The 25570-nt window shown below is 39.8% G+C and overlaps 1 protein-coding gene across 2 annotated transcripts in view; it reads left to right on the top strand.

Moving 5' to 3' along the window:
- Nucleotides 1-20336, top strand: part of Neb (nebulin) — a 192595-nt gene extending 172259 nt beyond the window's left edge. Inside the window, exons 134-147 of one of the 2 annotated variants that reach the window (XM_060390154.1) lie at nucleotides 509-601; nucleotides 1706-1798; nucleotides 3123-3215; nucleotides 6378-6470; nucleotides 7945-8037; nucleotides 9664-9756; nucleotides 10059-10151; nucleotides 10482-10574; nucleotides 11433-11540; nucleotides 11864-12047; nucleotides 12311-12403; nucleotides 13408-13560; nucleotides 13924-14030; nucleotides 19262-20336. In XM_060390154.1, coding sequence (XP_060246137.1) covers nucleotides 509-601; nucleotides 1706-1798; nucleotides 3123-3215; nucleotides 6378-6470; nucleotides 7945-8037; nucleotides 9664-9756; nucleotides 10059-10151; nucleotides 10482-10574; nucleotides 11433-11540; nucleotides 11864-12047; nucleotides 12311-12403; nucleotides 13408-13560; nucleotides 13924-14030; nucleotides 19262-19435 — 1563 coding nt within the window. In that variant the 3' untranslated portion in view covers nucleotides 19436-20336. Of the gene's footprint in view, nucleotides 1-508; nucleotides 602-1705; nucleotides 1799-3122; nucleotides 3216-3661; nucleotides 3755-6377; nucleotides 6471-7944; nucleotides 8038-9663; nucleotides 9757-10058; nucleotides 10152-10481; nucleotides 10575-11432; nucleotides 11541-11863; nucleotides 12048-12310; nucleotides 12404-13407; nucleotides 13561-13923; nucleotides 14031-19261 lie in introns of both variants that reach the window. The other variant, XM_060390153.1, reaches the window with a different exon arrangement.
- The last annotated feature ends 5234 nt before the right edge of the window (nucleotides 20337-25570 follow it).

The raw sequence follows: 25570 nt of genomic DNA, 5'->3' as shown, positions 1-25570 counted from the left end.
TAACTCTCCTCTTTATATTTTTTTTTAATCTCAAATAGTAACTCAGAGAGTAACATGTGTTGTCTTGTTCCAAGAACGTGGATTTCTTTGTGGTGTGGTTTTCTCTTATTAGCCTTCTCCAAAATAACTGACTATGCATATTTTTAATGAGTTCTGTGGGTTTTTTTTGATTAATTTATTTATTCATTTTACATCCCAATCATAACCCCCTCCCAAGTTCTGTGTTTTTTTAATCAACGTTTTCTGTTTTGTTTTGTTTTCTCCTTCTGTATTAATATGCTGTGATATTCTAATGGGAACTCTCAAGAGCCAGCAAGTGACTGGCCTTGCCTATGTGGTTTTGGGCATTGATTCTGACAGGAGGACATCAGACGCAATACTTCAAATCTTGCCTGGAAACACCATGCGGTGTCTCTGTTTTCACAGAAGCCATGTGGCTAGTCTTTCTCCAGGCACTGCCCGCATTTCTCTCATTCTGTGTAACACTCTCGTGATTCTGAATGCCCAGGTTTTGTATAAAGAGGATGTGTCCCCGGGAACAGCAATCGGAAAAACCCCTGAGATGCTAAGAGTGAAGCAAACGCAGGACCACATTAGCTCGGTAAGGACATGTCAGAGCCACTTGTGCTGTTGTCCGCCTGACTTTGATAAATCTGTGACATCTGAGTTCTACTCAAAGCTTGTCACCAGAAACTGTCCAACAGGTGTCTGTGCTCCTCTGTCATCGCGTGCTATGTACCAGTGGAGGTTCTCATGAAGGTGCATTAGGTGTGGAAAGCAGGGGCTTATGAGAAAATAGGACACAGCAGCATCACAGAATGGCTTTCCAGAGACTCACGTGGCTACATCTGTCCTAATCAAACAGACTCTTCGGTATGAAGAGGCTGGCAGAGAAGAGGCCTCTTCCTACTCTTCCATTCTCTGATTTTAGTTGCCTCTCAAGCAGTCTTGGTCCAAAAATGTTAAATGGAAAAGTCCAGAATAATCATCCTTTCTGAAAAGATAAATCTTCTGGCTTCCCACCTCCTCCTACCTGGGGCGTAAGGCATCCCTTCATCCAAGACATTCCAGAAGTGCATGCTGCCTGTCCTCCCCAGCGGTCTGCATCACCAGACATTATTACTGCGGCGTTTGTACACAAGTAGCCCTTATTTTATTAGTGATGGCCCCAAAGTGAAAGAGGGGCAATGCTGGCCATTCAGATAAACCAAAGAGCTTCACTGTGCTTCCTGTGTATAAAAAATTCAAAGTGTTCCACATAAGAAGCAAGATGCCAAATGCTGAGGTTGCTAAGAGCTACAGTAGGACGAGCGCTGTATCTGTGAGCTTGGAAAAGAGGGGAAGAATCCCACGCTTGTTTACTGCCATGCCTCAGAACGGCAAAACAGAGAGCCACACTTACAGCAAGCACTTGAAGAAAAAGGCACTCTGAGTGTAGTGGCACACACCTTAAACCCACCACTCAGGAGGCAGAGGCTGGTGGCTCTCTGTGAGTCTGAGGTCAGCATGGTCTACACAGGGAGACCTTGTCTCAAGATAACACAGAACTAAAGGAAAGCCGGGCTGTGACTCAGTGGTAGAGTATGTGTTAAATGTACATAATTCCCAGCCCCCTCCCCCCCAAAAAAAGGACTACTAAGCACCTCTACACATGTGGGAAGAATTCAGCATGCGGTAATACCATTGTGTCCCCGTTTCCATGTAGGTCAAGTATAAAGAAGCAATTGGACAAGGAACTCCGATCCCTGACCTGCCCGAAGTGAAGCGTGTCAAGGAGACCCAGAAGCACATTAGCTCGGTACTGATGCTTACTCCGCATGCCTTTGTATGACTGGCCACCTCGCAACTGGTGTCCTAGTTCCCAGCCATCCCTTCCTTCTGTCAAAGGCCTCTTCTGCTTGGGGATGCTGTGATTCCTTCCCTGACCCCCTCAGGTTGCAGAAGTAACCAAGGGAGCTCATAGTCGTAGCTCATTCCCTATGAGTCCTCATGCTCTAGTTTCTCTGTGTTGAAAACTTCACTTTGAATCTTCTGTCCAACTAACTTGAGAAAACAAACAAAACAGGGCCACGGGTTCTGTATTTCTGTGTTTCTTAGGGTTGCAACTTTTGCCTTTCTGTAGTTTTCTTCTATTGAGCTGCTCTACCTGCCTCTGCCACCATGTGCTGGGATTCATGGTGTGCACCATGAATCTTAGGTTGAAACTTATTAAAAGGGAAGGAGACAAGAGGTTTAGAAAGTGGGGATTCCTTACTCTTTTTGTTAACATTTACAGTCCTTCGATGGTAACCCTAAAAGAAAACACAGATTTAAGCGCAGGGGCTGGGGACACAGTTTGGTGGTGGATGCAGTAGACCCTGACTCAGTCTCAACACTGCAAATAAAACATCAAAATAACCACAGTGGAAAAAGACCAACCTACAAGCACTAGCTTACTTGATCCTGCCTTCATGGCACAAAATTTCAGAGAAAGATGCTCATCCTGAAATGGAAATTATGCTCGTTCATATCAAGTATCCAACTTGGGATCACCTAAGGCTTTATTAAAGTTAGGGGTGGTGATGCATGCTGGTAATCCCGGAACTAAGGAAGCTGAAGTGGGAGGAATGATGGGAGTTTAACATGAGGCAGGGCTAAGTAGCAAAAGAGCCTTTCACCAATGTATACACATATACATATATAGGGTAAAATGCTAAGAAATTTGTTAGGAAATGCATAAAATTCTCAATGGCTCTATGCTCAAGACATTAAGACCGGATACAATACAATGATTAACTTGGGGTTGCTATGTTTTTATTTGGTTTTTGAGGGGGTGGTTTCTGGCAACTGAACTCATGGCTTTGCAGATGCTAGTCAAAAATGTTTCTCATTGTTAATTAAATTTATTATTACAATTTAATGCATTTTAAGAATGTACTAAGTATTGGCTGTGGAAAATGCAAAATTTAGTGTCCAGTTCTCAAGATGGCAAAATATTTATGGACTCTGTTTTCCTTTGTCCCTGGGTTGATTTTACAAAAGCAGCTTGTTTTTACGAACACTTACCAAAGACTCCCTCACGGAGCTGTAATCGGAAGCATTTGTGGTTACTCTGCTTTCTGGGTATTCTAATTATTCTGCAGGTCATGTACAAAGAAAACCTGGGAACAGGCATCCCAACCACTGTCACCCCAGAGATTGAGAGAGTCAAACGCAATCAAGAGAACTTTAGCTCGGTATTTACAGATATATGAAATAAGAAATTCTTTCCCATAAAAAAACTACCAGAATAACCTACCATTCTACTTCCCAAAGTAACAGCTTAATGATTCTGTGTGTGTCTGTGTATCATCCCCTGATGAAAACCACCCGACCTGATTCAAAATGGCCACTCTTCACATTGCTCTTTAACATTTTTAGCAACTGACTGGTGTGAGCTAGATCCAATATTCTGTTAGCAGCATTAACAAGCTTCCTCAGGGTGCTTGCGCCCTAGAACCCAGTGCTTCCTACTGTACCTTTCTAAGACACAGAGGTATAGAGTTCTGTAAAACTGACATTCAAAAGCATTGCCCTGACTAAGTTCTGCTATCTAAAATCCCCCTCCTTACCCACCCCACACCCCATTCCTCCGTCTCTGCTTGTTTTGAATGTCTTCTGGGTACTTTCTTGTATCTCACAGGTCTTGTACAAAGAAAGTTTGGGGAAAGGAACCCCTACAGCTATCACTCCAGAGATGGAGAGAGTCAAACGCAATCAAGAGAACTTTAGCTCGGTATTTCTTAGGGGCAAAATTCCCAACCCTGATTCGTATTAAAATAACAGTCACATTAATGTCTTTAACATACAAATATAAAATTACTAAATTCATATAATGAATGAATGATGTCAATATTACTTCATATTCCAATCCAAACCTAATGCAATTTTTAATACTGGTGTGAAATTGTAACTGTTTTCTTTAAAACACAACTAAAAACCTATAATTCTGTTCCTTCCTCCACTTCTAACTAGTGTGATAAAGGTCAAAAGTTAAATCTAACATCCTTCCCCAAAGGACAGCACTGATCAGAATTGTATTTAGTGTGTGGCTTGATTTTTTTTTTTTTTTAAATATTTGTAGCTTTTCCTAAGTGGTCATGATTCTTAAACATCTTCATTTGGAAACAAAATACCAACAGTAACTCAGAAAGATGTATTTGCTTATGTCAGTGAGCTTTGTTGTGTGCCGTACAAGTGACCTTTCCTTTGGAATATATTTAGGATCCCTGCTAAGTGGGTATCTATGTAGTTCTAATGTTGATGAATATTTGTTTGGTCTCCCCAAGCGCTCTTTTTTTTTTTTTTTTTTTTTTTGTCTGATGCAGTGTTGACTCTAATCAGTTAGTTTAAATACTATATGATAAGGCTTAATCCTGCATATTTGAGAAGGTATGTATAAGCTGAGCAACCATGATATAGTGTGCAACTAAATGCACAAAGGTGATCCACAGTTGCTCTCTTTCTTAGTTTTACTTCTTTGTAAGAGCAAGAACTGTTGGAGATTTATTTTAAGGTGAAATCTACCTAAAAGATGGATCCAAGCTGACGTGATTATTGGTTCTGTGCATACAGATATTGTACAAAGAGAACCTGAGCAAGGGGACCCCCCTACCTGTCACTCCTGAGATGGAGCGAGTCAAGCGCAATCAAGAAAACTTTAGCTCGGTATTTGCGAGAAAGCTCCTTTAACTCCATATTAAAAAGAATAATTTTGATAAAACTTTTTTTTTTTTTGCTATTTGTTGCTTCATAAAAACTTAAATTCTTTGAAAAAAACAAAAACAAGAAACTCACCAACTGAATCTTTCTGTCCTGGATTATTTTACTTACCACTTAATCTCAATGCTTTGTACTTTCTGAAATGCCTCCTTAAAACTTCTCTATGTTAGATGTCTAGGTATCTCTGTATTAACTCAACTGTCTGTGTGTGCTGTTGGGAATTGGGCTCACAGCCTCACTCGGGCCCCTCCCTTAACACTTTGAATTGTTCCTTTCCTTTACAATGATGCTAGTCCTGATTTCCAAACACCCAAACCTGGAAACTTGAATTTACTTGGAAATCTTTCAATCTGATGTTTCTGGGTTGGTGCAACAAGAAAAGACACTGATCTAAGGCTGTGGAGGGAACACCTCCCTTGCCTGGGAAAGTGGTGACCTCCCCACAGGTCCCACCAGGATAAACGGCAAAGGAAAACATTCAGCATGGGAACCAAGAGCCTTACTTTGATAATTGTCCTAAACATGCCATTTTGTAACTAGAAATCTATGCTTTCCAATTTTTTTTAAGACAGTATCTTTACTATGTAGTTTAGGGTGGTTTTAAATGTGTCATCCTCCTGCCTCAGCCTCCCTAATGCTAGGACTATAGGCATGTTTTTCTTTTTTTAAACATACCAATTATATCATGATATATTAATTTATATTAATTTTTTAAATTAATTGATGTTCCTGAAAAACTCCAATAATAAATAACCTGGGCTCCTTCCATAAAAGGAACTTCTGGGCCTGAAATGGAGATTCACATAGCCTCTGAAAGTTTAACTGGATCACTTTGGGGAGGAGGGTTGATGTGTGCTTCATTTTAGTAAGTGTCTCCTAACAGCTTGACACTTTCACACATTAGATCAGGAACTCCCTTTCTGTCTATTTTTTGTTTTGTTCCTAATTACTGCTTACTAACAATTTATCAGTTTCAGTATGTTTTCATTGTGTGTTGATATGTCCTTTGGGGTCCATTTACTGTTTTTTCTATGAGTTCACTTTTTCTTTCTTGGGAAAGGTACTGCTTCTTAAAATTATATTTTAGTTATTTCTACATTACAGTGTATTTTTACAGTGTATTCTTGTGTATCTATTTGAATCTAATTAGTCTAATGGCCTTGTACAATGTTTTTCTTAATGTGTGATTTGTGTTATTTACATGTTATGTTAGACAGCATTGTCCAGTGGTGCCTGGGCTGTTTAGATACTATGGGAAAGACTTTATATTAAACATACGCTTTTGGATTTGATCATTTGCATACATTAACAAAGACCAGTATAGCAAGAGAGCAGATTCTCTGTAGTTGTAAATGCCTCTGATGCTCTGAGTCAAATGTTTTATGTAGAAAAAAGGACTATTTGCTGACTTGATGACATTACCTCTTTTGTGTGCTGAGCATCTATCTCTATGTTCTTATAACTGTTTGTCTTTCTCCCTTAGTTCTGTGGGTTAGAGTAGAAAGATGAGCAGATGAAGTGGTAGGGGTCACATGGCCACCCAGCGTGGTCTTTCCTGCCAGATGTCCATGTGTCATAGTCTAAGGAGCTGCTCTGACTGCTTGTGTTCTCCTCCGATGCTTTCTTGTGTCATACAGGTGTTGTATAAAGAGAACCTTGGGAAAGGGATTCCGATCCCCATCACTCCAGAGATGGAGCGAGTCAAACACAATCAAGAAAACTTTAGTTCGGTATTTAAAAATTAAACAAACAAACAAACAAAAATCCCAACCCCAAACCCCTTTAACTATTTCGTAAAAATGCTGTAAAAAGATTAATGGCTAGAATTTCAAAATCTAATTAACTCATCCCAGTTTTTAAACTATGACCTGTTTTGTATCCAACTTAATGCTGCTGTTCCCTACGATTCAGTTTCCTCTCCTTGGTTAAACATTAACCTGATCATTAAAAAATATTCCAGCTTAAAACGAAAATAACACCCTCAGTGTTGGAGCACCTGTGTTCACCTTGTTTTGGCAAATGTGATGTGAACACAAAGCTTCAAAGTGCTCTTCTGTGAAGCTCTGAGGATCTGTGGCGCAATCCCTACCCTAACCTCCCCCTCTCCTGGCACTTACACAGTCTTTCTGGAGTTTCTTTTTTAGCCTCTTATCATTACTGTAGTTCCCAATATGTTCACCCAGACTAAAAATTACCTTTGACTGCTTTGAAAAGTCAACAAAAGTATGTATGAATCTTTCCATTGATAATACTTTTAAAACTCAAACACCCTTTTCACAACCTATGAAAGTAACTTCCTTGGTTTGGTTTGTCTCCCATTTTTCTCTCATAATGATAACTAATTTCTCTTTTCGTAGTGCTCTTTATTACTTACGCTGCAGGAGTGAGCTCCAACAGCAAAAATAACAGAACCTCTTTAATGTCCTCATTTCTGCGGCTCCTTCCTGCAATCCTTTTTCCTTACAGGGTGAAGCTTTTGGTATTTTCCCATCTCTAACTCCTCTTCCTCCTCCCCCTCCCGCAGCCAGCTGCTCCACAAGGGAGGGAAAGTGACTGATGGCTTTCTGTTCTGCGTGCTTTCTTATCATATAGGTGCTATACAAAGAAAACGTGGGGACAGGAATTCCAATCCCCATCACTCCAGAGATGCAGAGAGTCAAACTCAATCAAGAAAACCTTAGCTCGGTATTTTGGAAAGAAAAGGGGGAAAGACGCCATTTAACTGCAGAGTCAAACTCACCATTAAACCCTTTTCCCTTCCTTTGCTTCTAATGTATCTTTGTAAAAGGATATTCTTTCTCATTTTATGTTTTGATTTTTTTTTTTTACATAACCTGGCTATTTTAAACATTTTTAAAGGGGTAAATATCTTAGTTTTGTGGATAACAAAACCAAGTTCTAACCATCTCAAATCCCCACAGTGGCTTAGGATGTACTATGCGCACAAAAATGAGGGGGGAAATGCCGACTGTGTGGATGACTCTAATAGCTTTTCCTAGATAGCAGTGTCGGTCCTTGCTCCCATGACTCACAGCTTCCCCCGGCCCAGTAACAGCTTCCTTAAACAGCACATGGCATCTTGTCAGCATATTATTCCTGGCTCCTGTATTATTTTGTACCAAAGAAGTTGACCTTACCTTTAGATTTTCACAGAAATTGAAATGTCACTTACCATCGTTTCTCTGATACTCTCTCATCATACAGGTGCTATACAAGGAAAACATGGGCAAGGGAACCCCTTTACCTGTCACTCCAGAGATGGAGAGAGTCAAACACAATCAAGAAAATATTAGCTCGGTACTCTGACAAAAAAACAAAAATTGACTACTTCTTGATTTTAAAATTACTTCAATGACTTAAAATAATTCCTATTAATCCTACTTTTAAAAGCACTTTAAGCCTTGCACATTTCTTGACCACATTTATCCTTCATTCCTACCTAGCCTTAACTTAATAACAAAATTGCTTTATTCCATTTAAAATTCTAATATTGAGGTTAACTGATTTTCCTACAAAATATTCTTCTCATCTCACCCCAGACTTACTCTCTGACGTATCCAAGGTCTCTCTGTTTTGTGTGCTTGAGAAATGGGGGGGTGGGGTAGGAGGGGAGGAACAGATGAAGGCATGGACAGATAACCTTGATGGCTGAAATAGAAGGTATAATGAGGCTTTCTTGAATATTGAAGTTTTTGATGATTTGGGGTTCTATCTTATGCAACCAGACTTGAATCTTTTGTGGTGGTCAGGATCAGTCTGCAGGGCCTTGCACAGGCTAAGATGTGCTCTTCCACTGAGCTATACCCCCAGCCCTACTATGATAGATGTGGGCAAAAAGACCTTGGGAAAGTAGCTCCTGATCCACGTCCACAGATAATGATGCAAACTTCATTCAGTGGTGGTTTTCACACCTGAGTAAGCTGCTGAAAAAGGAAGTGTCACCAAAAAGGTTTTAGTGATCTTAGTTTTGTTTTTATTTTCTTTACTCTGATTCTTGGTGCTAACATCTATTGCCTCCAAGCTTGTGCTCTCTGATACCATCTGTTGGTGGCTGGGGGAGCTTTCAGTAAGGAAGTCATTGCTCAGCATCGATGCCACCAGAAGGTTTCTCCAGTCCATCAGAATCACCTGAGAGCTGGTCAGACCAGGCTTCTGGATCTGGTCCGTGCTCCCTTTTCTTTGTCAGTAGCTGCAGTAGGGAGCAGAGAACAGACACTTCTCATCATTTCTCAGCTGATACTGACCAGCTGCTCAAGGGCTTAGAGAACTGCTGAAAGAAAAATCCCTCCTTGGTGCCATTTACCAAACCTCTCAGGGCACCCAGGACACTGAGGGAGTCACAGGGGTCGAGGATTTATCATGACATGTTTTTACATTTTGGTAACTGCTGAAAACATTTCTCGTGGCTGATAAGTGTGAAACATTTAGTTAATAAAATAAGCAGAACACAAAGAAGAGTAAGAGAAGCGCTTGCCTGGGGGTCTACAATTTTACTCTGAGAGCCTGTGCTGCAAAAATACCCATTAAAGAGCTGTTGTATTGGGGTGACTTCAACCTCCATGACACAAGCCCACATGTAACCCCTAACAGATGATGTGTGAGGGAATTCACCAATGCATACTAGTGGTAAAATGGTGGTAGGGCTTCCTCCTTCCTGGAACATCACAGTTCTCACTTGGAACCTGCGAGTTTCGAGGCAAGGTTGTACCGTAGACATGTGTGTCTTGCTCTAACTACAGTCAACTTCTCCGTTGAAAACGGAGAAGACTGCTATCTAACCTCAGCACCTAAACGATTTGGTGCCCAGGGCCTCATCAGAAGTTAATGTTATTCCATTTATTCTTTTGGTAATTGTAACTCTTTTTTTTTGTTGTTGTTGTTGTTGTCTCCTTTTGGATTTTTGGATCCACTGGACTCATTTAGGTTTTGTACAAAGAAAATGTGGGGAAAGCCACCCCAACCCCTGTCACTCCAGAGATGCAGAGAGTCAAACGCAATCAAGAGAACATTAGCTCGGTATTGTCTTGAGAAATGAAAAGTGCTTCTAATTTTACAAAGTAACCCTTGCAGTTTGGCCTGCTCTTAATCCCATACAAGGTTAAAAATCAAATAAAATGCCAGTTATGCTTTACTCTCCTCTAAACAGCATACAACATTTATCGTTGCCATTAACTATTTTTGCTTTTTTTCTTGAGAGCTGTTCTCACTAATAGTAAGAGGTTACACCTAACATTTCCCTCTCCCCAGCTGTATTTATATTCAGTAGTGAGCACTGCCTCCTAGTGACTGACTGCCAGGCCCGACTTTGTTTCTGACAGGTGCTATACAAAGAGAACATGGGAAAAGCAACCCCCACACCCTTTACTCCTGAGATGGAAAGAGTCAAACGCAATCAAGAAAACTTTAGCTCGGTATTTGAGAGGGAAAACAAACCATTAAAATTCTAACAAGCCTGACCATCATGGCTACACCACTAATTCTCTCACAGTGTTTCCAAGACTTGTGATACCTTTTACAATTCTTCCCTGACCACTTAAAAACAGCCACCCACCCTTACTAGTTCACATTGAGCTCAAATTTATCTCCTGCTTTCTACTGTAACATTTTAATGGCTTTCTCCTCCTGAGGTGTTTCTTACACTGCGTGACATAATTGGGCCATAACAACAACTAAATGATATCTTTCCAGAACTGTGTTTTCCTTTGCTTTCTGATGTCGGGCTGCTCTCTTGGCTCCTCTAGGTATTGTACAAAGAGAATATGAGAAAAGCAACACCAACACCTGTTACTCCAGAGATGGAGAGAGCTAAACGCAACCAAGAAAACATTAGCTCGGTATTTCCTGATTAAATAGAGCAGTGGAACAACTTGGAATTAACATTTTTTAACACCATGAAAACACACCTTTCTCAGTCAACTGAAAAAGACACTAAAATTTAAAACAACAGATAATGCAACATCTTGGAAAATGTTTTAACATCATAAAAATGTGCACTTCTTTCACTGAAAATTCACACTAAAATTAACACAGCATTGCTTTCCCATTCCAAATGATCATACTAAACATAGAATAATTGCCTATGGTTTTCTTCCTCTTACACTTGACTCTAAGGTAGTTTTCCATAACCACCTATAACAAATTGACCCCTAACATCATCTGCCTTCTGCTGGTATTTCTAAGGTTCTTTATTAAATGTATACTACTCAGAACTTACTGTCTTCACTTTGATATTGTGTTTTGTGTCTGGAAGACTCTGATTTTGGTTTTAACATATTGGTTTGTGTAATCTGGTCATTACCTAAGGAAAACGGTTACATGCTCAAAAGGCCAGGTCCATCAAATTCCTTTCAGTATCAGATTTAATGCAAAATGCCATCAAATATTCTGGCACTGGTATTGCAATTCCTAGTAAATTCAAGAGGGTACTTTCTTCTGTTTTCAGACTTACACTGTGCCCCTTCTCCTTTGAAAATGAAACATTTTCATTTCCAATGTCAAGTCCTGTGACTTCTGATGCAAACCTTGCCAGTCCTTCCTTGTGCTGATCTGGTACACTTGGTCCAGTATTTGGCTACTGTCTTTTGACTTACATTTCCCTCATGAGCTTCCTCCATTTGGATCTGTTGAAGTCTTTGAGCATAAGAATTAGAACACTCCCCTGCCACATTTTCACGCATGTCTCTCCTCCATAGGTTCTTTACTCGGATAGCTTCCGGAAACAAATCCAAGGTAAAGCTGCCTATGTGCTGGATACACCAGAGATGAGACGGGTTAGGGAAACCCAGCGGCACATCTCAACAGTAAGTCCGGATTCTTTTCTAAGTGTGTGTTTATTTATGTGTATGTGCCTGCCTGTCTGTCTGTGTACAGTAGGTGTACAGTGCTTGCAGAGGTCAGGAGGAAGGTATCGGATCTCCTGAAACAGGAGTCACACGTTGTGAACTACCTCGTGTATGCTGGGGACTGAACACAGGTCATCTATGAAAACAACATGTGCTCTTAGCTGCTGAGCTATTTCTCTAGCCACAAGAATTCTTTATGGTTGGCCGGCCAGCCTGGTGGAATATGTTCAACCAGAGATGGTCAAGCCACCAAATTTTCATAAAGTAAATTCATCTTTCAGGTGAAATATCATGAAGACTTTGAGAAACACAAAGGCTGCTTCACACCAGTTGTGACAGATCCTATCACTGAACGAGTAAAGAAAAACACACAGGACTTCAGCGACATTAACTACCGAGGTATTCAAAGAAAAGTGGTAGAAATGGAACAAAAACGCAATGACCAGGATCAAGACACTATTACAGGTAACTGAAAACAAAGTGACAGAATTATACCAAATAGAAGACAAAGGACCCAAATCTGTGAAAGCCCCATTAGGCAGTTTGCAGAGCTGAAGTATCAGTAGCATTTTCTGCCATCTTTGTTCTGAGAAGAGCAGAACCTAAGCTAAGCAGAAGCCCAGCCCTCCTTGTGACTGCCCACAATCCTGCTTGGTTCTCAAATTACAGACAAACAAGAGAACACTTGTTCTGACCACTGGCTTTTTTTTTTTTTTTTTTTTCTTCAGGTCTGCGTGTCTGGCGTACTAACCCTGGTTCAGTTTTTGACTATGATCCAGCAGAAGACAACATTCAATCCCGAAGTTTACACATGATTAATGGTATGCACCACTCCCCCCAGAGATTCATGACATAAATGCCACCTCTAATGGACTAGCGTCAATAAATGTTCCTTCCCTCCAGGGCTTTTCACCTTTGAAGCTTGCTCCCTGACTGGTGGACCAAACTAAGCATGTCGGGTCTAGGAAAAGATTGTGATAAACTGCCTCACTTCATGTCTCCTTCAGATCCCATTATTACCTTTTCTGTTTTCCTAAAGTTAGTCTTTTTGTTAGAGAAAAGATGATAATAAAATACATAGGCAGAAAAAAGAAAACATGCATGTTCATCAGGAACACTGTGAACCGTTTGTGTTAGGGGGATATTCACAAGAGTAGCAGCACATACTCAAACTGTCTGCTCATGTAGAAAATAAAATTAACCAATGGAGCGGATATTATTGTGTACTCCTTTAATCCCAGTAATCAGGAGGCAGAGGCAAACAGATCTCTTCGAGTTGAAACCCGGATTGTTCTGCACATTGAGTTTCAGACCAGCCAGGGCTTCTTGGAGACCCTGTTTGTTTGTTTGCAGTATCATGGTGTGCTGTTCTTTAAAGGCTCATACTGTAGTCTGTAGATAAACCAGTAGTAACTCCTGGTCTACCCTGACATGTACAATTTTAATCTTGTGCCACAATACCAGGAAAGGACACAGATAAGGCAACTCCATCCATCTGGAAGTGAGGGAGGTTTTTCTGGAGAAACCCGAAATGAAGTGTGGTTAAGATTACTCCCTATTCACTGAAGTGAGCCAGGAAGTGGTGCGGTGGTAGAAAGGCACATCTTTAAAGACAGATAATTGAGTCTGAAACCTCCTTGTTTCACTTTAGCCACCTTTGGCCATTTAAGCTTTCACCTATAGAGTAAGAGCAACAACTATACACTAGAAGAATTGCATGTAAACCAAAGAAAACTAGTTAGAACTATGCTGCCTAAAATCAAATAAAAAATGCAACAGAGGCATCACTGCTGCAGAAATCTTATCTTTGCTACATGTCCCCCAGTCCAAGCCCAACGCCGCAGCCGGGAGCAGTCGCGATCGGCCAGTGCACTGAGTATCAGTGGGGGTGAGGAGAAGTCTGAGCACTCGGAAGCTGCAGACCAGCACCTTTCCACATACAGTGATGGAGGTGCCTTCTTCTCGGCAACCTCAACAGGTACAAGGAATTTCCCAAGTGGGTGTGTGTGCACACATGGTAATCCCAGCACTTGGGAGGCTCTGGCAGCCAGCCTGTGCTACCTGGAGACTTTGTCTCAGACAAATAAACACAACAAGAACAAGTAAGTGGATGGTATTGATGGACAGTCATGAGGTCAACTCACAAACTGTTAATAGGCAATGTTTTAAATTCAAGTTATTACTTTCATGAGAAAAAGACTGAAATTATAGTTACAAATTTAATTTTCATAATTTTACTAGCTGTGCTCTTCACAGAGGTCATTGAGAAAAAGACAACATTGCTTGGTTGGTTAACACAGATGAGCTGTCCACACATGCCTTTATTATCTTTTCTTTGCAGCTTACAAACATGTGAAAACCACTGAGCTTCCACAGCAAAGGTCATCGTCAGTTGCCACTCAGCAGACAACACTGTCTTCTATCCCATCACACCCATCTACTGCCGGAGTAAGTAAAGAGTAACAGGCACAAATTACTAGATGTGTGTTTCTGTGTGTGTTTAATTCTGGTTATAAGATGTGCATATAAATATAAGTATATAAATACAGCCTTCTGGGTTCATAGTTTTACTTATATGTATATGTATTTAGGGCTGACCACTTGGAATTAGATAATCAATAAAGGGGCTCATTCCATACTGATTCTCCTCTCTCATTAACTGCCTATAGCTCTTCATTTAGGGGTACTGGTCTTGTAAGATTTCTCCCAATTGTTGTCCTTGTTCAGTTTTGTTTAGGCAGCCATATTGTTTGGATTTTATGGGTCCAGCTTCCTTGCCCTATATATTAGGCATCTTGGTCCTCTAATTTCTTTGATCAGAGATAAGAGCCATACTCATCTGAAGGTATAAAGATACATACTTAGAATGCAGTTGAACATTATCCTGTTTTAGGAAGGTGGCAGGGTAGATTTTCCTCTAGATTTCTTTGGGTAGTTGGCTAGGCACTATTACTCTCCATTGAGCAGGCCTTAAGTTCAGTGAGACAGCTGTTGGTTATGGCCAAGATACAAGTGTCATTATTGCCTTTTAGGGATATGTTACTGTACGGCTTGTTTCTTGTGGTTCATAAGCATCACAGCTGCTATGGCTGTTGATTTTCTCCCTTGGCAGCTTGTACAGCATCTTCAGACATTATGACAGCTAGTCCTTGCAAAGGAGACTTTGAGGTCAGATCCAGCTGGATCCACAAGTCCTGTAACTAAAGTGGGTAGTGTTTTCAACAATAGGAACTTAACCCTATTGGGAAGCCACCAAGGGCAACAGGAATAGCCTATATGGTTTTTGGAATCTCTTGGACTTCTCTATTGACAACTCCAAAGATATTTCATGCCTACTACTGGAGGTTTTTTTTTTTTTTGCTAGATAGTCTCTGGCTCTTTCTTAGGTAGCATTATCACCTGAGTGACATTGCTTCATTAAAGAAATATAGTATGTAATTTTATAGTTTATATATAATATATTGTATTTGTACATGGCATGTCATGTATAACATAGTAATACATAGTATGTACATAAAATGATTCCCTATTTTTTTTCAAACATCTTTAGCATTCTTTATTCCTCCTCTCCCCCAGCTAAAGCCCTCCCCTCATTTTCCCCATTCACAGTACTTGTGCCCTGCTGATCCCCTCTCTAAAGCCCCTCCTCTCCACCCCCAACCTTTCACTTGTCCTCACTTCACTTTCCTGGTTTCTGTAGTTACTCCAGGGAATGTATATTCTCTCTCTTTCTCAAACACATAGAGAAAGAGAGAGAGAGCAAGCTAGGATTCATAAACAAAAGAGAACATGTGGCATTTCTTTTTTTCTGGGTCTGGGTTACCTGGGTTATCTTCCTTAGTATAATATGCATACCATCCATTCACCTGCAAACTTCATGGATTTTTTTTTTAGCTGAATAGTATTCCATTGTATATATGTACATTTTCATTATCTATTCATCAGTTATAAAGGACATTTAGGTCTTTGCATTTCCTAGCTATTGTTGAGCAGCAGTGAACATGGATGAACAAGCATCTGCAGGATACAATCATCAAATACTTTGGGTACATGCCAAGTGGGTTGGTATAGTTGGTTCATGTGGTAGATTTGTATGTTTTGAGGATTCTCCACATGACTTCCAGAATGGCTGTATCTGTTTACAGTTTACAATGAATGAGGGTTCTCCCATTCCCACACCCTCACCAGCATGTCAATTGTTTCCTTGAGCTTAGCCATTCTGATTGGTGTACGATGAAATCTCTAAGTTGTTTTAACTTACATTTTCCAAATTGCTAAGAGTGCTGAGATACTTCTTAGCCATTTTTATTTTCTGAGAATATTTTGTTCAGAGCCATAGTCCCATTTTTAAAATCAGATTAATGCTTTTAACTGTATTTTTAAGCTATGTATTCCCCTTATTAATTTCCTATCAAATGTACAGAGGATTCCCTCCCACTCTGTGGGCTTCCTCTGCCCTCGGTTGAAAGTTTCATTTGCTGCACAGAAACATTTTAGCTTTATCAACTTGTCAATTGTTGGCCTTTGGCAAATTAATCTTATTCAGGAAGTCTTTTCCTATATTTAAATCTTGAACTACTGCCTGCTTTCTTCTAGCAGATTCAACACTTCAAAGTTTCATATTGAGATCTTTGATCCATCTGGAGTTTACTTTTGTGAGAGACAGGTCTAATTTCACTCTTCTATATGCAGACATTCAGTTTTCCCAGCAACATTTTGTTGCTGAAGTTTTTAGTTCTCTGATCAATTATCAGATGGCTGAAGTTATGTGGACTCATAGTTTGATAGTTTCCATTGAGCCTATTTTGGGCCAGTATTATATTATCACCATAATTCTGTAATGTATCTTGACATCTAATGGCAATCCCTCCAACTTTGCTTTTTGCTCAAGATTGCTTGGCTAACTAAGGTCTTTTGTGGTTCCTATGAAATTTTAGTGTTTTGTTGTTTTTAATTTCTAGGGATTTTAACTGGGGCAGCATTGAAGCTATAAACAGCCTTTGGGAGGATGATCATTTTCATAGTATCAATCCTTCCAATCTAAGGACATATGAAGTCTTTACCATTTTCTAGTGTCTGCCTCAATCTCTTTCTTAAGTAATAACAATTTTCATAATAGAGGATTTTCACCTCCTTGATTAGGTTTATTCCAAAATATTTGAGGTTATTGTGAATAAGAATGCTTCTATGATCGCTTTCTCAACATGCTTGCTGCTGCTGCTGGCTACTGAGTTTTCTAAATTGAAATTTATATCCTGGCACTTTGCTGGAAATGTCATTTCTAGAAGTTTCCGGTAGAAGTTTTGAGATCTATAAATAAATAGCTACAAATATTTGACTCCTTTTCAAACTTGAATCCTTTTAATTTCCTTGTCATAACTAGTTAAAGCTTCAAAGCTGTGGGTTTGCCAAACATAGCCTGTTTTGTTGAGGTATATTCCCTCATCATGCAGACATTGCATTTTTAACAAAAAGACTTTCTTTATCTATTAAGAAAAACATGTAATTTTGTTTCTTGTGGCTTACATTTATTGACTTCCCTATATTGAACTATCCCTGCATCTCTGGGATAAAGTAAACTTGATTGTGGTCATCTTGATGTGTGCCTGTACTCGACCTGCAGCTATACTAAAGATTTGTCTCCATGCTCCATTTCATGTTGTTTCTTTACCTACTTTTGGTATTAGAGTGACACTGGCTTCACAGAAGAGACTTGGAATTGCCCTTCTGTTTCTAACATTTATCTATTTTAAGGATTGTCTATAGGTCTCTGAAAATCTGCTGTAACTCTTTATGCTCTTAATCTGTCTGAGCCTTTATTACTCAACAGGCTTCTTGTGGTTTCAGTCTCATTTACTGTAGGTCTATTCAAGTTTGTGTTCTTTTAACTTTGGTGGGTTTTTTTTTTTTTTTAAATACTCCCTTATAAATCAGAATTCTTTTTGTGTATGCTGTTTTCCTTATCTCTGATGCTTGTTATTTTGGGTCATGTACTTCTCTTGGCCAGTTGGGCTAAGGGTCTGTTGATTTTTTTTCTCTCCAGAAGAATCATCTTAGATGCTTTTGTTTTTGTCATTTCATCCTGTCTACTGGGTTTCGTTCGTTTTCCCAAATGCTTGAGCTGTAACGTTAAATCACTTGTGCTTTCTGATTTTTTTAAACTTAAAAATGTATTTATGATATGTATTTTGATAATCTTTCCCCTTCCCCAACTGCTACTCCCTGGTCCTCTCCCCCTAAATTTGTAGTTTCTTTTATGACTGCTTTTAATGTGTCCCAGAAGTTATTTCCAGGATTTTTCTTTCTTGATTCCCTCATTGACCCTTCTATCATTCACTGATTTGTTATCTAATTTTGAAGTATGTATAATCTAGTTACTTATGGTGATTTTAAAATTCGTTATACTGTGGTCCAAACAGATAGGTGAAACTATTTGGAATGTTCTAAATTTGCTAAGATTTGTTTTGTGTCTCAGGATGTGGTCTATTTCACAGAAGCATCCAGACTGCTGAGTGTATATTCTCTAGTGTTAGTTGGACTATTCTGTTGATATCAGGCCTATTTGATATATAACATCAAAATTTTTTTGTCCAGATAACCTGCCTCTTGGAGACAGTAGGGAACATTATCACTTACTGAGTTGGAAGTTAATCCGTGTCCTTAATTCCTGAAGCACATTTTTATGAAATTGGGTGTACCAGAGCTTGCTGTATGTAAATGTCTTCCTGGTTGTTTCCGAACTCTATTTTGTCGGATATTAGGATGGCTACACCTGCTTGTATCCTAGTCTTATTTGCTTGAAGTACTCTTTTCTATCCTTTTACTTTAACATATTTAAAGCTGAGTTTCTTGTAGACAGCAGAAATGGGCACCTTGTCTCTTAATCCTTGCTAGTCTCTTGACTGGAGAATTGAGGCAATTTGGGAGCTGCATGTGGTCTTAGTCCTATTTTGTACTTCAGTTAAGTATAGCTTTATTTGCTTTCTTCCTATAGCTCCTCAGTAATACTCTTCAATCCAAAATAGTGCTTCTGATATTCTCTGGAAAACTGCTTTGTGGGTCAGTAGGAGGTCACTGAACAGTCTGTTGGTAAAAATCCAAGAGAAGGAAGGTGCAGTTGAGAGCTTTTATATATATAATTGAGAGGACACCATCAGCTTCAGCCTAGCCTATATGGGGAATGGCTTTGTCTTGGAGTCCTTGGTATGACCATGCCATGTCAAAAATAAACATTCACTCAGGACTGGACTCAAACAGGGCTTCCTCTGCTCCACATTTTAAAGATTTACATCTATTCTGAGTGTTTTTCCTGTAGTTATTTATGTACACCACCTGAGCACAGGTCATAAAATGATACTGGATCCCCTAGAACTGGAGTTACAGTTGCAAACAACTAGGAACTGAACAGATCCTCCCCAGAACAGAAGAGGTCTTAATGACTCCCTCTCTAAAGCAGTAAAAACCGCTCACAAATCTCCTTTGGAAAAGCCTTTATTCATACTTAGCATTTTAAATACTTTTGGGGTCAAGTTGAACATCTTCATATTCCAGGTATAAATTCATCAGCATATGATTTGCAAATATTTAATGTTTTTTTGGTTCTTAACTTGAATTTATGGAAAAGGTCATATGCTCTTACCACTAGAAGCTATTTTCCTTGTTTTCATTCCCGTGAATAGAAAATCTTCCGTGCCATGTATGACTATATGGCTGCAGATGCAGATGAAGTGTCCTTCAAAGATGGAGATGCTATAGTGAATGCCCAGGCGATTGATGAAGGCTGGATGTATGGCACTGTGCAGAGGACCGGCAGGACCGGCATGCTCCCGGCCAACTATGTGGAAGCTATTTAAGACTTCAAGATCTTCATCAGCCTGCAGTGTCTCCAACACTGTAGGTAACATTTCAGTGGAGACTTGAGTGTACCACCCATGCTCTCAAGCTGTCCAATATTTTCACCTGTATCACTATCATTTAATGTTATCGCCTCTTCTATAGAAACCTGTTATTTTCCATGAAACCAAACATTAATTCATCCATTCAGTTCTTAAACTAGACTTATAGATTCATTTATTTCTAGATTTACACATGAAACCTGACATTAAACATAAAAAAGAGCTCATTTTGAAAATTACCATTAAACTTTCAGTTTTAAGAGCTTCTGTGGTATTATGTAACCAGTCTTTCCCAATTAATAAAACATTTTAACATTATTCTGAACATGCCAAAGAGAACTACTTTTCTCATATTTAGTAAGTGCTAATGCTTGTGTTTTTAATCTTGTTTCTGTAAGTTATAAGGATGACAGTCAATATTGAGAAATTTGAAATAAAACCCATAGTACCAAAAACTGCTCATGGGCTAAATTTTTTAATAAAGTCTGAGTTTTAAAAGTTATGCAAATGGGTCTGGAATGGTAGGTTGGTGGTTAAGAAGCTCTGGCTGCTCTTCCAAAGGATCTTTGTTTGATTCTCAGCATCCACATGGCAGTTTACAACCATCTGTAACTGGAGCCCCAGAAATACCAGGCATATGGTACACACATTTAGATTTACACAGGCAAAACAATGAAACCCAAAACAAAGTTACCTAAGTTTTTTGATGTACTGATACTCAAAATGATCCATTTTACATATGCATTTGATTGTTTCTTTCAGCTAACATGGGTCTCTTAATTAAATAATTGAGGCAATTGATTCCAACTTTTTGGGTTGGCATTAATCCATTCTTAGTTCAACAAACTTTCCTTCAAGAATCCTCCTCTACCTATCAGCTATCCTCAAAACGTTTAATTTTGCTGGTTTGTTTTCCAGCCAACCAGTGCATTCCTCCGGTAAATCTAGCTAATGACAGTTTACTGTGACTCCCACAAAGGACTTCTAACATTAACCACATCCCAGAAGTTTGCAATGCTTCGTGGTCACACACACACCATCTGTTTGTGCTGTTTTTACCAGTGTCATGTGGTGGTGGAAAGGCAGCCAATGGATCTCGACTTTCACAAACAAGACTACCAGGCTGCAGAGAGGCCCAAGACCACTTATTTTTTCCCCACTTCTAACTAATAAAGGGAAATTATCTGAGCTAACATTCATGCCCAAATGTATTTTAGATTTATCATGCCCCACTGCCTGTCCCATTCATGTTTAGATAAGATTAGCCAAACAGGCCTTCTGTTCTTTTAAGGAAATAAGTTTGGACAAAAAGGCATACAGGGGAATAAAGATTTGAGTGATGCTTCCGTAAGACAAAAAGATGCCCTGAAAATGTCAGGATGTGACCAGGAAAATGGGGACACAGCACAGAACTTTGTCTTCAGTCCTTGAAAGCACACAACAGACACCTTGGAAACAAACTGCAAGCAGAAATGCTAGGGTACTGTCCCAGTTTCCTATCTACTGTAATTGCTATAACCACAGCACCAGAAGGCAGGCAAGAACTGAGTAGAAGTTCATGGTGAAATGCTGCTTACTTGGCTTGATCGTCATGGCTTGTTCAGCCTTTCTTTCGGCACCTGTGCTGGGATGACACTGGTCACAGTAGGCTAGTTCCTCCCATACCAATCAATCAATAAAATGCCCCACAGACTTGCCTGTAAAATCTGACAGTCATTTTCAGTTGAGGTTTCCTCTTTCCAAATATCTCATTTGTATCACACTAACAAAAACTAACCAGCACAACTGACCCAGTGTCAATCCAACATACACAAACATCACTGTTTAACCTAAGCCTTCCTTGTACCCAAATCTCACATCAGCATCACAGAACAAAACAGTTTGATAAAAGTCTAAGGTGTCTTTAAAGGCAATGTCTCCTAACTACGGGTGCCTATATGGGGCAGGGTAAGAGCTTATGGGGGTTCTTTCTTACTCAAAAAGGGAAGAACCAGGCACAGTTCCAATCAAAGAAAAACCAAAATCTCAAGTGTATTTCAAATAGCTCAGTGTCCACTGTCTAGAACTCACCACCCTCTGGCTCCAAAAGGCTTGGGAAGTTCCACTTCTGCAGCTCTGCCATTTGTAGTATAAGCATCTTGTCTTGTAGTCTAAGCAACTTGTTTCGGTCTGGCTCCACTCCATACCTGCCAGGCCTGGACTCTCCAATATATGGGTATCTCAGTGCAACAGAGGCTACACCTTCACCAACAGCTTCCTGTCCTCTCTATAGGGACTCCAATCCTGCTACAAGGTGCCAAGCCTCAATTTCAATGATTCCTTTAATCTTGTAGCTTTCATGCAGTCAAAACTAGTACCATGTGGAAGACTTATACATTACTTACACATTACTCAGCTGACAGCTTGAGATGCCTCCTTGGTGCCCTCAGGACCACACAGCTTTTGGGTGCTGAACCCCCAAAAAATAGCTCCGAGATTTCACTTCAATGATGCTGGTATTTGGTAATCATTTCTCAGCCCCAGCTAACCAACACAAATTCTCAGTAAAATCAAGGTTTTACTTCAGTGGTGCTTAATCGGCATTAAGCACGTGATTCTTCAGTCTCAGCTGATCAGAAACTAGAACTTTCCCTAATATTTATCTTATATATACAGTATTCTGTCTGCAAATATAGACACATGCCAGAAGAGGGTACCAGATCTCATTATAGATGGTTATGAGCCACCACATGATTGCTGGGATTGAACTCAGGACCTCTGGAAGAACATCCAGCGCTCTTAACCTTTGAGCCACCTCTCCAGCCCAGAAACCAGATTCTTAATGTGTCACTCAAATGAATAATAGTGTAAGCGGCTCACTCTGAAACTTCACCAAAAAAGACCTTCATCAGCTACATTTCTATGAGCATTCCTATCTTCCAAGTATCCAAAGAACAGCTTTGAATACTCAAAATGGCTTTCCTATATGATAGTTCCAAACATTTCAATAATTTTCATATGGGAAATATGTCTGTCACAATATCCCAAGCTTCAACTACCAACTTCATACCATTCATTTTTGTGTTCTGAGGCAGGGTTTCTCTGTGTAGCCCTGGCTATCCTGGATCTCACTCTGTAGATGAGGTTGGCCTACAACTCAATATATCCACCTGCTTCTGCCTCCTCAGTGCTGAGACTGAAGGTATGTACCACCACTATTTGCCTCCCCCTCCCCCCAGTGGTGGGGGCAACACTGGAAAAAAAATATTTGGCTTATAGGTACTGGTGGTTTGAATAAGGTGTTTCTGAAAGCTTGAGCATTTAAATACTCTGTTCCTGTGGAAAAGACAGCATCTTCAACAAATGATGCTGGTCTAACTGGATGTGTACATGTAGAAAAATGCAAATAGCTCCATATTTATTACCCTGCACAAAACTAAAGTCTAAGTGGTTCAAAGACCTCAACATAAAACCAGACACACTAAACCTGTTGGAAGAAAAAGTGGGGAAGAGCCTAGAACTCATTGGCACAGAAGACAACTTCCTGAACAGAACACCAACAGCACAGGCTCTAAGATCAACAATCAATAAACAGGACCCTCATGAAACTGAAAAGCTTCTGTAAAGTAAAGGACACGGTCACCAGAACAAAACGACAGCCTACAGATTGGGAAAGGATCTTCACCCACCCTATATCTGACAGAAGGATAATATCCAGAATATGGCAGAGAAACACTTGAGATGCTCAACTTCCTTAGTCCTCAGGGAAATGCAAATCAAAACGACCCTGAGATTTCACCTTATATCCATCAAAATGGCTATGATCAAAAACTCAAGTGACAACACATGCTGCAGAGGATGTGGAGAATGGAAAACCCTCCTCCAATGCTGGTGGGAATGTAAACCTCTACAACCACTTTGGAAATCAATCTGGCGCTTTCTCAGAAAATTAGGAATAGTGCTTCCTCAAGATCTAGCTATAACCACTCCTAGGCATATATCCAAAAGATGCTCAAGTATACAACAAGGACATTTGCTCATAGCAAATAGTTCATAGCACCTCTATTCATAATAGCCAGAATCTGGAAACAACCTAGACGTCTCTCAACGGAGGAATGGATACAAAAATTGTGGTACATTTACACAGTGGAATACTATTCAGCTATTAAAAAAAAGGAAATCATGAAATTAGCAGGCAAATGGTAGGAACTACAAAAGATCATCTTAAGTGAGATAACCCACAAACAGAAAGACACACATGGCATATACTGACAAGTGGTTATTAGACATACAGTATAGGATAAACATACTAAAATCTATACTCCTAAAGAAGCTAAAACAAGGAAGACCCTAAGAAAGATGCTAAATCCTCATTTAGAAGGGCAAAACGCAATAAACATTAGAAGCAGAAGACAGGGAACAGGACAGGAGCCTACCACAGACAGCCTCTGAAAGACTTTACCCAGCAAGGTATCATAGCAGATACTGAGACTCATGGCCAAACTTTGGGCAGAGTGCAGGGAATCTTATGAAAGAACGGGGCGATTAAAAAACAAACAAACAAACAAAACTGTAGGGGACAGGAGCTGCACAAGGAGAGCAATAGAACCAAAAAATCTGGGCACAAGGGTCTCTTCTGAGACTGATACTCCAACCAATGAACATTCATGGAGATAACCTAGAACCTCTGCACAGATGCAGCCCATGGCAGCTCAGCATCCAAGTGAGTTCGCTAGTAAGGGGAATAGGGACTGCCTCTTCATGAACTCAGTGGCTGGCTCTTTTATCACTTCCCTCTGAAGGGTGAGCAGCCTTACCAGGCCACAGAGGAAGACAATGCAGCCAATCCTTATGAGACCTGATAGGGTAGGGTTAGAGGGAAGAGGAGGATCTCCCATCTCAGTGGACTTGGGGAGAGGCATGGGAGATGAGGGAGGAAAAAGGGTAGGATTGGGAGAGGGAGGGGGCTAGAGTTGGGATAAAGTAAATAAACTAATTTATTAAAAAAAATTAAAATAAAAAAATATTGTTCCTGATCCTTAAGGACTAAGAAGCACTGATTTATCAGAGGTATGGTTAGGGGCAGGCTTATGGTTTCAAAAACTCCCCTCCACTCCCAGTGTACTCTCTGTTTATGGATCAGGTTGTGCATTCTCAGCCACTGCTCCAGTACCCTGCCTGCCTGCCACCATGTTCCCCACCATGATATGATGGTCATGAACATCAATCCCTCTACACGTCTATGTTCCAATTAAGCCTCTTTACGTTGCCTTGGTTATGGTTATATTTATTCACAGCAATAGAAAAGTAACTAATGGAAAACCAGGCAGGAACTCAAAGAGAGAACTTGGAGGCAAGAACTGGAGCAGAGGCCATGGAGGAACTCTACTTACTGCCCTGCTCCTCATGGTTTGATCAGCTGTCTTTCATACAACCTGGGACTACCTGTTCAAGGGTGGCACCACCCCCTGGTTCCTCCCCCATACCTCAGAGTTGCCTACAGGCCAAATTGATGGAGTTATTTTCTCAGCAGAGGTTATCACTTTCCAAATGGCCCTAGTCTGTGCCTGCAAATCTGATGTATAAATGAATGCAGAATCTTACAACTTACTCTGATTTAATAACTGGATTTAGAAATCTACGAAATCAATAAAGCAGAATAAATCAGAAAATTTTACAAAACAACTCAAGAGAAATGGAGAAGTGGAGAAGGATACGTTTGTTGAAATGCCATAATGCTCATAAACATTATTAGATCAGGTGCACATTGGATCATGCTTTCCTTACTCCCTTCATGTCTCAATAATATAAAACATAGATATAAAAATCAAGAATAAAAAAACAAATACCAGAAATAAGATCTTACACTTTTATTTTAAATAAAAGTACATTTAAAAATAATTAGTCTCACAGGGCAATTACAGCCAACTCCCAATTTTACTATGAAGCAGATTCAATAACCATAATGTGCCCAACACAGTAAAGCTGACTGTCTGCTGACTGTTAATATGACTTTGCAAAATAGTGCCCTTATTTCTTATTTCCTAGTATAGTTAATAATAAAATTAATAGGTATTTCTATTATATATTAATTTAAAATTAGAAAAACTCATC

The sequence above is a fragment of the Meriones unguiculatus genome, chromosome 8, assembly GCF_030254825.1.
Source record: "Meriones unguiculatus strain TT.TT164.6M chromosome 8, Bangor_MerUng_6.1, whole genome shotgun sequence".
Lineage (NCBI taxonomy): Eukaryota > Metazoa > Chordata > Mammalia > Rodentia > Muridae > Meriones > Meriones unguiculatus.
The sequence above is the reverse complement of the archived record's forward strand: the minus strand, read 5'-3'. Positions and strand labels throughout refer to the sequence as shown.